General features: G+C 39.4%; 1 protein-coding gene and 1 long non-coding RNA gene across 2 annotated transcripts; one reads left to right on the top strand and one right to left on the bottom strand.

Moving 5' to 3' along the window:
- Window positions 1–955: 955 nt before the first annotated feature.
- LOC108417294 (X-linked inhibitor of apoptosis) lies at window positions 956–5874 on the bottom strand. The gene is made up of 7 exons (XM_017689923.2): window positions 5731–5874; window positions 3465–4275; window positions 3228–3327; window positions 2980–3058; window positions 2810–2849; window positions 2529–2702; window positions 956–2256 (listed from the first exon to the last, which is right to left on the bottom strand). The coding sequence occupies exons 2-7, from the start codon at window positions 4252–4254 to the stop codon at window positions 2063–2065; spliced, it is 1377 nt and encodes a 458-aa protein (XP_017545412.1). The 5' UTR covers window positions 4255–4275; window positions 5731–5874; the 3' UTR covers window positions 956–2062.
- Window positions 5875–5891: 17 nt separating this feature from the next.
- LOC119263888 lies at window positions 5892–11925 on the top strand. Its single transcript, XR_005130611.1, has 3 exons — window positions 5892–6970; window positions 7748–8804; window positions 11676–11925. It is a non-coding gene; the product is annotated as an uncharacterized LOC119263888 (long non-coding RNA).
- Window positions 11926–15620: the final 3695 nt, after the last annotated feature.

The following is a 15620-nucleotide window of genomic DNA, read 5'->3' as shown; positions in this document are numbered from 1 at the left end:
TCTGATGGACAGCCTGTGGTAAATGGCTCTTTAAAGAATATTCTAAACAATCATGTATAGAGTACAAAAAAGGTTCAACATCATAGGGAAATTGTATGATCTTAGTATGATGCCTCTCCTCATGGGGAATGCTATGTTTCCTGTGAGCAGAGGTATCAATACTATGTGTTAATTAATAAGAAATGCAATAATTAGCGCAATGTTTCCTATAATTTGAGGTGGGAGAAGATCTGATGCCATCATACATCATGCAGAATATCTTCAGATGTCACAAAGTCCTTGGTTCTTGCTTGAGGGTCTCTGTGTTTCAGCGCAGGCTTGCCATTGGAAAAGATTTAGATTTTTTTTTTTTTTTATCACTGAGGATCAGCTGCATGGATCTAGAATAGCGCTTAGGATCATTAGCTTTCTAAAGGATCCAAGACAATTCAGTACTAGTCTTCTGGCTGAAGGAGTCAAGAGCTCTGAAACATGGTAGGTGTCCATGGTGCCGAAGAAGGTTCCAAGTTCCTCTGGAAGCGAAACAGACATGAAGTATCCCATATCCATCACCACAGTGGAGATTGGGTTCAAGAACCTCCCCTCTCATTCTCAACCACAGAACCAGTTTCCAAAGTTCTAGTGGCATTTATCAAATTCCAGGAGCTTACGTTTGAGGTTTGATGAGAAGAGTCTTCTGGCGAAAACTGCTAACTGCTTTTTGGCATGGTGGTTGATTCATCATTGCTTTGGAGATTTGATATACAACTATGTCCAATTTTTGTCTTTTGAACTATCCACTTGACTGCGTTGAGGACTCTCTCACACACACACACACACACCATACACAGAGACCACAAATCTCTTCTAGAAATGTTCATCTACCTAGTCCATCAGTTCTTCTTCCAGGCTTTTTTATTTTTCCCCAAATTGTATTTATGAAGGTTTTGAATTGATTTATGGATGTCAGTCACAATCCATCATCTCTTGTTTATTGCCCTGTGAAGCAACCTTGTAAACACCAACTAGTTTCTAAAAAACCTGACCTACAGGTACAGTGACAGTGTTTGTTGATTTTGTGTTTCCTATGTGGCTCCCCTAGTGCAGACATAAATACCACTGTGAAATACAAATATACTCTCATTTTATTGTCCAGGGTTATATAAACACATGTTGTAAAAACACTCTACAGCATGAAAATCTATTAGCAAACATAATTAAGAAACTATGGTTAAAAAAAAAAAAAAGTAATTTTTTTCTAACATTGTTTCTAACAAATATGATATTGCATCAATAAGAATTACAAGTACATTAAACTACAAATAAATAATTAAAACAGGACAAAATTGAAATCATTCATTACATCAAGAGAAAGGCACTCTGAATAGAGCACTGCCTGTATTTCTGCAGTTCACCTGTCTGAAATTAAACTTTATTTAGCCCTAACAACATAGATTCAGGATTAAGTTTTCAGACAATATGTTTCAACAACCAGGATTCTCTAACAAAAACGGCAGCTCCAGAATAGATCAACAAGCTATGATTGCCTAATTCTATTCCATTTCCATGATCCTTCAGAGGAAGAGTTGGGCTGTAGTTTGATTCTCAGAATTACTAAGAGCAGTATGCCTTGTCCTCACAGTGTGGGTATGGCAGGGGTCCTCTCTCAATGGCAGGCCTGCCACTTGGTCATGCAGACAGACAGACTAAGCACTGCCTAGGAAACTGTACAGTGTGAAGTACCCACAGACTGCATAATCCAGGATTCTCTGAACTACAGAAAACAATCATAAATGTACATAGGCTGAACACAAAGCAAATTTACCTTGGAGAAGTAATAGTGATAAGTATTTACACTGTTCCCTTTTAGCATATTTCTGTTTGTCTGTAGTGATTTTTGCCCTGATCTATGGCAAACATACAAAAATTATGCACCATGATATAACAAAACATAAAAGCAATGCTGTCCCTGTTTATGTACAAGTCATTCAACAAATATATCCATATGTGTCATTTTAAAGAATGCTGAAAACTAAGTGATTATGAAAGCAGCTTTTCTATTAGAGTTCGAGTCCACTGGAAGTTAAGAGCTATAGGTTTTGATTTTCTGTGTGATGACAGCACAGCAGATGGGGCACTTGTCAACAGAATCAGAGCATTTCTTGCAGGTGACCAAATGCCCACATGGGATGAAGACGATAGAAATGTCATCATCCATGCAAACTTTGCAGAGCTTTTCGCGTTGAAGTTTCTCCAACTTCTTCAAAGGATCCTCAGCTGAAACCCAGAAGAACAAAAAATACCATTTATACAACTGTACTTGCATTAATAAGGGGCCTTACCAAGAGAAATAGTGGAAGCTGGAAAGGACTTTAAAAACAGTGGAAAAACTGGAGTTTAAAAAAAAAAAACTTCATGCCATATGAAATATAAAACACCTTGTATTTAACTAGATTAAAGTCTGATTTTGTACACACAACAGAAAGAACAGACATCCGATTAGCAAAGTTTGAAGAAAAAAAAATTAAAGAATGGAGCAATGCACTTACTATCAGAATCACTATCAAACACACCGTTGTGGATATCTTCAATGAGATCTTCCACTTTGGAATAGCCCTCACTGCTCAGACGTATCTTTTCTAAAATGATCCGTTCCACTTTAATTGGGTCGAAACCCATTCCAACTGCTTTCTGTGCAATCTCCGACTGCATTACATTTGATGCTGTCATAGGAAAGAAAAAATAAAATAATGAGACAAAGGTTCCTTGCCAGATATTAAATGTGAAAACACATACAACAACTGAAAGTCAGCATATCAGATACACTTACCTTTCTCATGACTTGAAAATCCATTCTCACTGCTTGCATTCTAAGAGATAAGGTTAAGAAATATGAATATTCAGATTAGCATTCACCTTGATAATGGAAGTTCTTTAGACAGGAAGTCAAATATACACTCCACATAATAATTACATTGTATAGTGATTCACTTTACTCACTGGATAGCGGCTTCTAGGACTTCCCAGCTGCACACTGTTGACAAATTCTTGCCCTTTTTCTGCAAGCAGGAAACTGCATCTGCATGTGGAAAATGGACATTTGCTTAGAGGTGTGAAACACCAGAAATAATCTTACTGACCTCCACTTTGCAATACACTGTGCTTGTGTCACAAACTAGCCATTTAATGAGTCAGCACTGAATTACTCAGTATGTTCCTGCAAATATTGATCTGAATTAGCCAGTTACCCAGGATAATGCTTGGCATGCTCCTCCCAAGGATCCTCAGTTGGCTGCCAGTCCTTCAGACCTCCTCCGCATTTAAAGCACATCACACGATCCTGCTCACCTGCAAAGATAGAGACAAGTCAGATCACCACAACGCTATTACTACAGTAGAAATAACATGTAATCAGCACCTTGTTTTACATAAATTTAAAAGAAACAGAAAAATTATGCAATAGTAAAAGCAGAAGAAAGCCTCACCTGTACTATAAAAGCCAGCTCTGGCCAGCCTTTCATGACTGATGGGATGCTGTCTGTCTCTAAAGCTGTCTAGGCGTTCCTCAAAGGTTTCCATGGAACATCTGTTGCCAAAGCTCCTCTGCCTGACCAGCTCTGAGGGCATGTTCCCCACATCATGGCCCAGGATGAAGAAGCAGTTTCGGTAGTATTTAGCATGCTCAGCCCAGGGATCATCACCGTCTTCCCAGCCTGTCAGCATGCCACCACAGCAAAAGCACTGCACTCTGTCTGTTTCCCTGTCAGTCTCTGGCACATAAAACAGCCCAGCCTGCACAAGGTCAGTGGGCCGGGCCGGGGCCCATGAAGGCCAGTTGTCAAATGTGCTCAGCCGAGCTTCTTCACTCTTCATATGCGGAACCATAGGGTATATGGTCTCATCTACAATCTCTCCTGTGCGGAGACTGAACTCCATAGCTTCTGCCTCTTCATCATAGTCAGTGATCTGAGAAGAGTGACCATCTAAGGGGTTCCTCTTGTGAGCACAGATGAGAAACTTGCAGGCAGGCGAGACCTCGCGGTGTCTCTCTACTGGAGTGTCCCCTTGGCGCCAGTTCCCCACTATCTTCTGGCAGCTGAAGCAGCGTACCCGATCAGACTCTCCTGTGAAGTAGAACCCTGCCCGGGCCAGTCTCTCCGCAGAAACCTTTTGAACTAGGGGAAAGGCCTGGAAAGAGTTCAGCCTCGTTCTCATTGCTGACCAGTCCTGCAGTCCATCATCAGTTTCAATTGTGCCAAAACTAGAATCAGCCATTGTTACAGTGAGTATGACTGCCTAAAAAGAAAGGGAAAAAAAGTAGAGTACCTAAATAGGTTGTGAAAGCAAGCAACCCTTTCTCCTAGTGACCTCTGTAGGGGTGAACAAAAGTTAATGTATTTGAAATTAATAAACAAATCAACCTTGATCAACCTTGTTTTCTTTGCTTGGTGAATTAATTTATATGCATTTGATACATTTTTTTAGGATTTTAGGTACTTTTTAGGATTAAAAAGACATTGACTAAGAACAGAAAGAAAGAATGAAATGTACTGTAAGTGGGATATTCCCCGGTTAATGTCATAAATTAGAGCTATCTGCACCCACATGAAGTTAGTCACACTTTACACCGCAATTCAGCTTTCACTTTTAACGGGGAAGGTTTCTCATTGACAGTAACTGGCACAAGAGAAGCCTTAAGACAAGGTAAATTCAGATTTAACACTAAACCTTTATCAACCATATATATAAATAAAATAAAAACTCAGACACATGTAGGTTCATTTTGAATAGCAAATAAAAAGCCTGTTTTTGCGTTGTAAACATCATGACCGTTGGATCCCTGTAAAAAAGTCGATTCGCTTCTACGAAACACCATTCAATTTCACATCCTAATACCACAACAACGATTTAACTATTCGGAAATTGAAAACAGTACAACTCCCATTCAAACTGTTAGATTTGGGACATTGCGCCTTTAAGCTTGGGAGCAGCATTGAGTCACATGCACACCGCGCCTCCAACATGTGATGGGTGGTCTGAGGCAGTTTGTCATCAGAGGAAAACTAGCTACATGCCATACGTGTCTGAGTAAGGATCGCTATCCGCTTATGAAATAATTGCCTCCAATTGCCTGAAATTACACTGAGGCTGTGGACGGCACTTACTTCCACTCAGAAAATCAACAGAACATGTAACTAATTTAATCGGGGACGCACAAAAAATTTCCGACGACTGTTAGGCTACAGGATGGTAAATGGACTCCAATGCAAATTTCAAAGCAAATATAATTGGGGAATCACCTCGTACACAGTTTAGTAGTTTGCAGCCTACGGATGAACACTGGGCTTTTCTGGAACTTTCCCCAGGCTCTTGTCATGCGTGGCAACAAATCCTTTAGGCCTTTTGATTGATCTCAGCTCAGCTCAGCTCAGCTAGCGTCAACTACATTAAGCCAAGTTACTCTTACAGCGAACCACAGGCGTCACTGCTGGACCGAACCCTGGACTCCACAAACCGGCCCCTAAAGCTCACTTACTGCTGACAAAGCCAGCTCTTCTGCACCTGATCAGCAAGATCAGCTTCTCCAATACCGATACGGCGGTTAAATGGCTAAAAGAGACTAGATGCGATCAATATCCAGTAAACAGTTCCGATCTTTGGTCGCGCTGACGGTTCGGAGGCAGCTTAAGCTAACTGACGTTAGCGAAGTAACCGCAGTTTAAAAAACCACCGAAGTGACTATTAATTTACCTTCTGGCGAAATCAGACGTCTGTGTGATGGTCCCGCTTAGAAACGGCAACTTTCAGACACCCTTAGTTTAACTAGCCTGTTCGGAGGACTGCACCGCTACAGCGCCGAGGGACCATTAAAAGGACAACCGTAACGCGGAAGTGACGCACAGCCGTCGACACGCCTGACGTTTTTTTATCGACGTCACGAAGCTCTCTGCACAAAACGCTTCTGTCTTTTCTCTGAAACAAAAAGGACTGATAATAAAAATAATGACATTTCCAGGCTCCCATTGTTTTCACAAAGAACTGTCTTCCTTTTTTACATTTTAAAAATGTATGAAAAGAAACTAAAAATATTTTTTGCATCTTACTGAAGATTTCAAACTTGCAAAAATAACTATTTGCTTTGTATTTTTTATTTATTTTTTGTTACTGTTTTCATGTAAACTGCACATTCTGCTGCTAGGTCATTTGCAGGTTTGATTGTCAGTAAATGTAAATAAACTGACTCTCAGTAAAGGCTGTAAATAAATCTGACCATCCCATTCCAAAACCAAGAGCGTTAATATGGAAATATGGAGTTGGCCCCATTGTGGCTACAACAACCTCTCTTAGACGGCTTTCCACAAGATTTTGGAATGTGTCTGCGTGACTTTGAATCCGTTCCATCAAAAGAGCGCTTGTGAGGCACTGTTTTATCAGAAGGCCTGGCTCACAATTGTCATTCAAATATATCCCAAAGGTGTTCAGTGGGATTGAGGTCAGGGCACCCTGCAGGTCACTGAAGTTCCTCCACACCAAATTCATCAAACTATGTCTTAATGCATATGACTTTGTGCACAAGGGCACAGTCATGCTGGAACAGGAAAGGGCCATCGCCAAACAGCTGCCAGAAAGTTGGATACATGTAATTGTCTAAAATGTCTTTGTATGCTGTATTAACGCTGCCCTTCACTGGAACTAAATGGGTGAACCCAAACCCAGAAAAACAGCTACAGACCATTATACCTCCTCCACCAAACTTTACTGTTGACACTATGCATTACTATTCCGTACTATCCTTCTGAGACCCTGCCTATTCATTTGTGTCCTTTGTGGTGGACACTTTGTTTCTGCATCTATCATTTTATTCGTTAGAGTTACCCTAATAAGTCCTGCTGTATCTTAAAGAGGACATCCTGGGCTTTCCAGTGATATCACATGTGTTTAAACAAAATGGCCTCCATATCAACAAGCACATTTTATGGAATCAGGAAAGGTAAGTCAAATATGCTTGATTTATTGCTTTTTTACTGCAACATTCATATATTTGAGGTTGTTAGGAACTGTTTAATGAGGTCTGAGAACAGTTTATATATTTTTTAAATTCAATAATAACCATTTTATAAATGTCCACTATAATAGACATTAAGATGATCTTCATGTCTTTCACGTTCACTAATGTTTTAACATATTGTTTTAGGAGACAGAACAGAGGCAGAGAAGATTTTGTACAAAATAATTGAGGGAGATTCAGACTTAGGTTTATCAGATGAGGAAAATGCTGAGGACGAGTTTAAACCTGATGAAGAAGAGGTAGAGAGTTCTAATGAAGAGGCAGGTAGCTCATCAGATGAGATCACAGACACAGACCGACAGGAGAGCCGTCATCCTTTGTGGGCCAGGACTAGCACATATGTTTTATTTAGTTTTAGGATTATCATAAATAATACGTAAAACCAGTAAAAAAATATATATATATAAATACCGCATTGTTGAACTAATGGCAGCACAAAATGCACTTGGCAACAGAAAGTACAGTCAATAAAATGACTATTAACTATATTTCACTGTGATCAGAGTGGTTAGTTTTTTTTTATGGAAATTAAAGGACTTTTAACTACATTACATTGTGATCAGATTGGTTGGAGTTTTAAAGTGAGTAAAATAATTACATTTCATACGTATCAGATCAAAGTGTTTGGAGGTTAAATTAATAATAATGGTATTAATTCAATTTCATTAAACTGTTTATTCTGCTTTTCCACCAAAACAGATTCACACCTGTGCTACCTAGGCCTCCTGATTATCAAGATGACCCTACAGTTCATGCAGATTGGAGTCCAATTCAGTACTTTTCCCAATACATTGATAGTAAGGTTTTTGAAGACTTGGCAACATTCACCAATCAAAGGGAGCTGCAGACTACAGGAGTTTCTCTGAACACCAGTCCACAGGAAGTGAAGATCTTCTTTGGCATATCAATCAGGCAGTTTGTTCCAGGCAAGCCACACCCGACTGGCTTGAAGGTATTTGTCCTTGCCTCTCCAGATGGTCTGATGCTGGACTTTGAAGTATACAAAGGAAAGAATACGTTTAATGACAAAATATTGGGTACTGGGGCAGCAGCAGTCCTACGTATGGTTGAATCTGTTCCCACAGGATGTCAGTTGTTCTTTGACCGGTACTTTACATCAGTCAGTCTCATGGATGCTTTGCTGGAAAAAGGCTTTCCTGGCAACTGGAACCATAATGAAGAACAGAGTGCTGAAGCCATGTCTGCTTACTGGTGACAAACAGTTGCAACAAGAAGGGAGAGGAGCATCAATGATGGTGGTCAGAAATAGTCCTGAGCTGGCTATCACAAAGTGTTATGACAACAAGCCAGTGCTAATGGCCTCTACCATACTTGGGAAAAATCCTGAAGATGTCTGTAGAAGATGGTCCAACAAAGACAAAGCACACATCCAAGTGAGAAGACCTGCAGTTATCAGAGAGTACAATGACAACATGGGTGGGGTGGATTTATGTGACCGAATGTTGAGCTTTTACAGAATGTCAAGCAGGACCAAAAAATGGACTACATGAGTGATAGGTCACTTTTTTGATGTTGCCATCACAAACTCCTGGATCCAGTCCAAGTCTGATAGCAAAGTCCTGAATCGACCTGCAAAGGAAACTAAACAGTACTTGGACTTCAAATTGCACCTGGCTGAAGAGCTGTTGGATCTTCCAGAACTTGACAACAGTGCAAGTGAAGAGAGTGAAGAAGAGTATGAGCCACAGATGAGTCATCTGTGCGTAAATATGGAGCCATGCACATGCCAGAGCTGGTGGGTTGCAAACATGTAGAAAGATGCAGAAATAAGGGCTGCAAAAACAAGACATACATGAGATGCACCAAATGCAAGATGTTTCTCTGCATTACCAAAAGAAGAAATTACTTCCTGGACTATCATCGTTGAAAAAAAAAACCTCAAGATATAACACGCAAACAAATGAAAGACTAACCAAGTTTTCAGTTCTGAAGAATTTCAGTATTTCTACACATCAATTCAACAAAAATGTTCAAAAAGAATTTAAAAGCAATGAAAGATTTTAGGTCAACTGTTCTGCTGTTCTATATTTGAGAGTGTAAAAGACACGAGATAGCAATAATCACAACATATGCAAAAGAAATAAAAGACAATAAAAAAAAATTTAGTTAATAAGAACTTTACTTCACCAACTTAAAAAATCAACAACAAAATAAAAAGGATTCAGAATAAAAGTCAAAAATGTCTTTGTAACACACATACAGTGCTGTGAAACAACATTTGCCCCTCACTCAATTTCTTCTACTTTTACTAGTTTGTCACATTTAAATGTTTCAGATCATCCCACTAAATTTAATATAAGATAAAGACAATATGAGTAAACTCAAAATGCAGCTTCCAAAAGATTATTCCATTTATTGAAGAAAAAGGTTTATTCAAAACCTGTATCATGAAGGTGAAAAAGTAATTGCCTCTCTCAGCATAAAAAAAATGGTTGTGCCACCCTTGGCAGTAACAACTGCAATCAAACGTTTGCGATAACGTTCAATGAGTCATCACTGTGGAGAATTTTTGGCCAACTCTTCTAAGCAAAATTGTTTTAATTGATTTACATTTGAATGTTTTTGAACATGAACTGCCAGTTTAAGGTCTTGCCACAGCACCTTAATGGGATTCAAGTCAGACTTTGACTCGGCCACTGCAAAACCTTCATTTTGATTCTTTTGAGCCAATTATAGCTGGACTTGCTTGTGTGCTTAAGATCATTGTCCTGCTGCATAACTTAACCATGCTTGAGCTTTAGGTCTCAAACTGATGAGTAAAAATTTCCTTCAGGATTTTCTGATAGAGAGCAGAATTCATGGTTCCTTCAAATCTTCAAGTCGTCATCGTCCTGCAGAAGCAAAGTAGCCCTAAATCACCAGACTACCACCACGTTTGATTGGTGGTAAAATGTTATTATTCTGGAATACAGTGTTAGCTTTATGCCAGATGTAATAGGACCCGTGTCTTCCAAAACGTTCCACCAGTGACTAACCAGTCCACAGAATATTATCCCAAAAGTCATGGGGGTCATCTACATTTTTTTGGCAAATGTGTTCTTTTGGCTAGCATTGGTTTGCACCTGGCAACTCTCCCATGCATGCTTTTTTTGCCCAGTGTCTTTCTTATTGTGGAAAAGTGTACATTGGCCTTAACTGAGGCAAGTGAGGCCTGCAGTTCTTCTGATGTTCGTCTGGGTTCTTTTTGATCTCCTGGTTGAATCTTCCACGTGCTCTTGGTAAAATTTTGGTTGGCTGGCCAATCCTGGGAAGTTTCACCACTGTTCCAGGTTCTCTCTGTTTGTGGATAATGGCTCTCACTTTGGTTTGCTGGAGTCCCAAAGCATTGGCTTCATAACGTTTTCCAGACTGGTAGGTTTCAATGACTTTGTTTCACATCTGTATTTAAATCTCTTTAGATGACATCATGTTCTACTTTTTGAGACATTCTCGCTTGGTTCACATTGCCAGACAGGTTCTATTTAAGTGATGTTTAGACTCTACAGGTCTGGCAGTAATCATGCCTGTGAGTGGACAGTGAAACTGAACCAAAAAAGTCAGTTGAATTTCGTTAACTGGTTTATTTAGTGTGTAAGCAGCAATTACTTTTTCCACCTAGGGGCAGGTAGGGCTAAACAGCATTTTATGTTTACTTGGGCTAACTTTGTCTGATATTAAATGTAGTTTGATTATATGAAACATTCAAGTGTGACAAATATGCAAAAATAGAAGAAACTGGGGAGGGGCAAATACAGCACCCTATTTAGACATGAACAGCAGAAGTGGAAGTTGTTTTAAAAAAAAGGATCCATGTCCCATTCAGCAGCATTGTGGTACATGAGGGAAACTTACAAAAAACCCACATCCTCGTCAGGCCATATTTTCGTCACTGTGACTCTATCTGATTATCAGACAGCTCTATTTAAGTGATGTTTAGATTCCACAGATCGGGTGGTAATCATGCCTAGTTAGTGAAACTGACCAATCGGTTAGTGAAAGTGAACCCAATAGTCAATGGAATATAGTTCACTTAGAGGCCAGCAACGCAAATGTTAAGAGCCATTTTGTCTTTTCAACAAAAATCAATTCGCCTTGGGAGTCACAGTATTTTATATCCATTTTTGAGGTGTTTTACCATCTTGGCTGAAAATATGTCTCAATTTGTATGAGCTAAGTGTAGACAAAATATAACATAAACGAAAACACAGACTTACTTTGCTCTGCTTTAAGCTTTGCCACAGCTATAGCATTTTTCTCATGCATGCGGCAGGAATGGGTCTGCAAAAGTAGAATAGCTTCTTGTAAAATGTCTCTCAATGTCAGACCGTTAACAAGGCAGAAGTCAGCTTTCCATTCTCCAGCTTCTTGATGTAATGCTCCTGTGCACCCTTAAATGCCACCTGAGGCGCCAGAATGCATCTGCTACACCATTTAAGGAGGAACGTGAATATTTGAACGCTAGGGAATGAGAAGCTGACTTGCCTCACAATTTTTTTGTGTCTGGCCATTTCTTATTACACATTAAATGTATCAGGAAACTGGTTGAGTGATTAAAAATGCAAATAAGTCTATTAGTCTCTAAATGATTGATGTTTGTCTTAAATCTTTCTCTTTGCCATTTCGTTAGCTACTTGCTAGGCGGGAATCCTGTATGCTTTGCTGTGGTGACCAGGGCTTGGGAGCCTCTGTGCCAACCCTTCGGGGTTAAAGGTTGGTGAATTAGCTGTTATACATTAATTCCAATATTTCAGACCATTTCTTGTTAAATCTGTGTTAGAACAATCGGCAGAGCTGTTTTATTGCAAAAGAGGAATATTTTATTTTTGCCTGAAAATCTAATTCTGCTGTGGATTTGCAACAGAGCATAAGAGCCATATTTTGCTGACCCCTGGGTTAAATGGTTGATTTAGTAGCTAAAGGGCAATTACTTTTTCACATAAGGGCAGGTAGGACTGAACAGCGTTTTTCCTTCAATAAATGAAATGATTTTAAACAGCATTTTAAAACAGCATTTTATATTTACTTGGGCTAAATTGTATTAATATTAAGTGTACTTTGATTATCTGAAACATTCAAGTGTGACAAATATGCAAAAATAGAAGAAAAGAAGTGGGGAATAAAGGGATCCATGTCCCATTTAGCAGCAGCGTGATGACCCCTAAAGGGAGCAGCCGAAAGAAGAAGTGCTGCATGAGGGAAACTTCCACATCCACTTCATGCTATATTTTCATGGTTGGACTTTTGTTGTGACGTAAATGTTGAAAGACATGAGCGAACTGATATGTAGTTTGTTTGAAGGTACAAAAGCGGAATAAAAGATTCCAAACACAACCAGAATGACCAAAAAGGTCTTCTTCTTTCGGCTGCTCCCTTTAAGGGTCGCCACAGCGGAAAATTACCAAAAAAGGTAATTAACTAAATTTAATATGTAACAAACTTCTGAATATTACAGGGCTGCATGACCTGAACTATACATGCACAATATTGTCATATGCACAATGGTTGAAATAATGTCAAGTACCCTGAGATAATCTTAAATAATTGAACGAAACCAAAATGGCTAAATTTAAAGGTAAAATATCATTATATTTTCTTAGACTTTTACTTTCCCACTTAGATCTGCTTATGACGTTGCATTTATATAACAAAAACAGTCATAATAAATTTTAACATGACCATTTTTCAACTGCTTTTTATCTCTTAAACAGGCTGTTGTAGTTATTGTGCCGTTAAGACTGATATGTGTAAATGAGTTCTCTTCTGATTAGAAATCTTGTTCTGTGATTCATTCAAAAAGCAGTCTGGAAATATAATTTCAGCATGAACGGGTCGGAAAATTCAGTTTTCCATGATAAACTATATTGCCAAAAATATTCGCTCGTCTACCTTCACACGCATATGAACTTGAGTGACATCCCATTCTTAATCCACAGGGATTAATATGATGTCGGCCCACCCTTTGCAGCTATAACAGCTTCAACTCTTCTGGGAAGGCTTTCCACAAAGTTTAGGAGTGTTTCTGGGAATTTTTGACCTTTCTTCCAGAAGCGCATTTGTGAGGTCAGACACTGATGTTGGATGAGAAGGCCTGGCTCACAGTCTCTGCTCTAATTCATCCCAAAGGTGTTCTGTCAGGTTTAGGTCAGGACTCTGTGTAAGACAGTGAAGTTCTTCCACACCAAAGTCACTCATCCATGTCTTTATGGACCTTGCTTTGTGCACTGGTGTGCAGTCATGTTGGAACAGGAAAGGGCCATTCCCAAATTGTTCTCACAAAGTTGGGAGCATGAAATTGTCCAAAATCTCTTGGTGCTGAAACATCATGAGTTCCTTTCACTGGAACTAAGGGGCCAAGCCCAACTCCTGACAAACAACCCCACACCATAATCCCCCCTCCACCAAACTTTACACCTGGCACAACTCAGTCAAGTACCGTTCTCCTGGCAACCACCAAACTCGTCCATTGGATTACCAGATGGAGAAGCGTGATTCGTCACTCCAGAGAACACGTCTCCATTGCTCTGGAGTCCAGTGGCAGCACTTTACACCACTGCATTCGATGCTTTGCATTGTGCTTTGTAATGTGAGGCTTGGATGCAGCCGCTTGGCCATGGAAACCCATTCCATGAAGCTCTCTACGCTGTTCTTGAGCTAATCTGAAGGCCACCTGAAGTTTGGAGGTCTGTAGGGATTGACTCCGCAGAAAGTTGGTGACCTCAGCGCCTCAGTATCCGCTGACCTCGCGCTGTCATTTTACATGCCTACCACTTTGTGGCTGATTTGCATTCGTTCCCAATCTCTTCCACTTTGTTATAATGCCACTGACTTGTTGACTGTGGAATATTTAGTAGCGAGGAAATTTCACAACTGGACTTGTTGCACAGGTGGCATCCTATCACACTGGAATTCACTTAGCTCTTAAGAGTGACCCATTGTTTCACAAATGTTTGTAGAAGCAGTTTGCATGCCTTGGTGCTTGGCTTTATACACCAGGAACAGCTGAATTCAATGATTTGCATGGGTGAGTGAATATTTTTGGACATATAGCGTGTGTGGACTTTTGCATTTCAAAGTTTATATAAAAAAATAAGAATTTAGACATGTTTCCTAGCATTCCTATTGGATCACATTCCTGTAAACAAAAAAGATAAACTCATCTATACATTTAAACCTTTTATTTTAGTTTACATGGTTCTGATTTGTTATGCCCTCTCAAAATATAATGCATGTACTGTTGTGAAAGTAATTGTATTTGGCATGTTCCCATGGAAAGTCATTGGGATGAAGTAAGTGATATGTGACACGTGAGCTCAAGCACATTCAGAACATGAAGTTCCTTGAGGTGAAATTGTGATGTATGACACAAAGACATTGTGAATTAAGATTCTTGAGATTTTTAACATTCCAAACTGCATTAGTCACGCATTTGAAACTACAGCATATACTGCAGCAAATGTGGAGGAAAAAAAGGAAAAAACAATAGTGACTAATGTACCGCCTACATTAACGACCTCCAAAAATTACAAAGCAAGGAGAAAGAGAAACCTTTCTCAATGAGGGAGGCTGACCTGAAACATAACCCACAGTGGTGGAGCAAGAGTTTGGGTTTACTGAAACTACAAGTTGCATTTTCATTACGTGACATGTTTCCGAAGCCACACAAGGACATATTTCAAGAGCTGTGCTCCAAGCTGAGTGCTCACTATGGGAAATGTGCCATGATCATCAACCCACAGACCTGGGAAAAATGAAGAACCAGAACTGTGGAAAGTTTGTACATCACTTCCCCATAATTTCCTTTTGTTCGGCAAAAGTGGCCCAGTCCAATGGCCATGAGCTACTTCCTCTCAGTACTGCCCGGTCAATGCCCAAGTGGTTTGTAACCGATCACAGAAGAGAATACTTGAAAGCATTAATGAATCTTCTGTCCAGAGTTAAGAAATGAAGCAATGCAAAAGAAAATAGTTAATTAAATGATGAAAAACATCCTTCCTTGTGCTAACCAAAGTCTTGATTTTAGCCTTTGTGAGTTATAAAAATGTTAGGTTTCTATTGCAGTTTCACCCAATTTGAAGCAATGTAGACTCCACTTTTCTAACTGGGTAGCTATTTGATAATCGTTGCCCTTTTGAAACCATGCCTCTTCTTGTGAGACTGAACTGTATACATTCTTCTGTCTGAAAGTACTGGCACACTGCACTTATAAGTGCTGTAGAAACAAGACCTCCAATCAGGTTAATAGTTGTTTCAAGAATAATAGTTAACATTTAAAGTACTGTGTAAAAGTCACAAAAAAAGTCAAAGTACTGTGTAAAAGTCAAAACAGCTATTCAGCACAAGTTATTCATTCAGAGACAGCAAAAAAGCAGAACACTACGTGTGTGTATATATATGTACACTGCTCAAAAAAATAAACGGAACTCAACACATCCTAGATCTGAATGAATTAAATATTCTCATTGAACACTTTGTTCTGTACAAAGTTGAATGTGCTGACAACAAAATCACAAAAATCAATGGAAATCAAATTTATCAACCAATGGAGGCCTGGATTTGGAGTCACACACAAAAT

This window comes from Pygocentrus nattereri, chromosome 8 (genome assembly GCF_015220715.1).
Source record: "Pygocentrus nattereri isolate fPygNat1 chromosome 8, fPygNat1.pri, whole genome shotgun sequence".
NCBI classification, from domain to species: Eukaryota; Metazoa; Chordata; class Actinopteri; order Characiformes; family Serrasalmidae; genus Pygocentrus; species Pygocentrus nattereri.
This window is presented reverse-complemented; position numbering and strand designations above follow the sequence as displayed.

What these genes read in the sequence shown, in the direction of transcription:
- LOC108417294 (XM_017689923.2), bottom strand. Translation starts at nt 4,254, where the DNA reads ATGGCTGATTCTAGTTTTGGCACAATTGAAACTGATGATGGACTGCAG. An exon ending in AGCTGGCTTTTATAGTACAG is followed by an intron (nt 3,328 to 3,464) that starts GTGAGGCTTTCT and finishes CTATCTTTGCAG; the next exon opens with GTGAGCAGGATCGTGTGATG. An exon ending in ATTTTCAAGTCATGAGAAAG is followed by an intron (nt 2,703 to 2,809) that starts GTAAGTGTATCT and finishes TTCCTATGACAG; the next exon opens with CATCAAATGTAATGCAGTCG.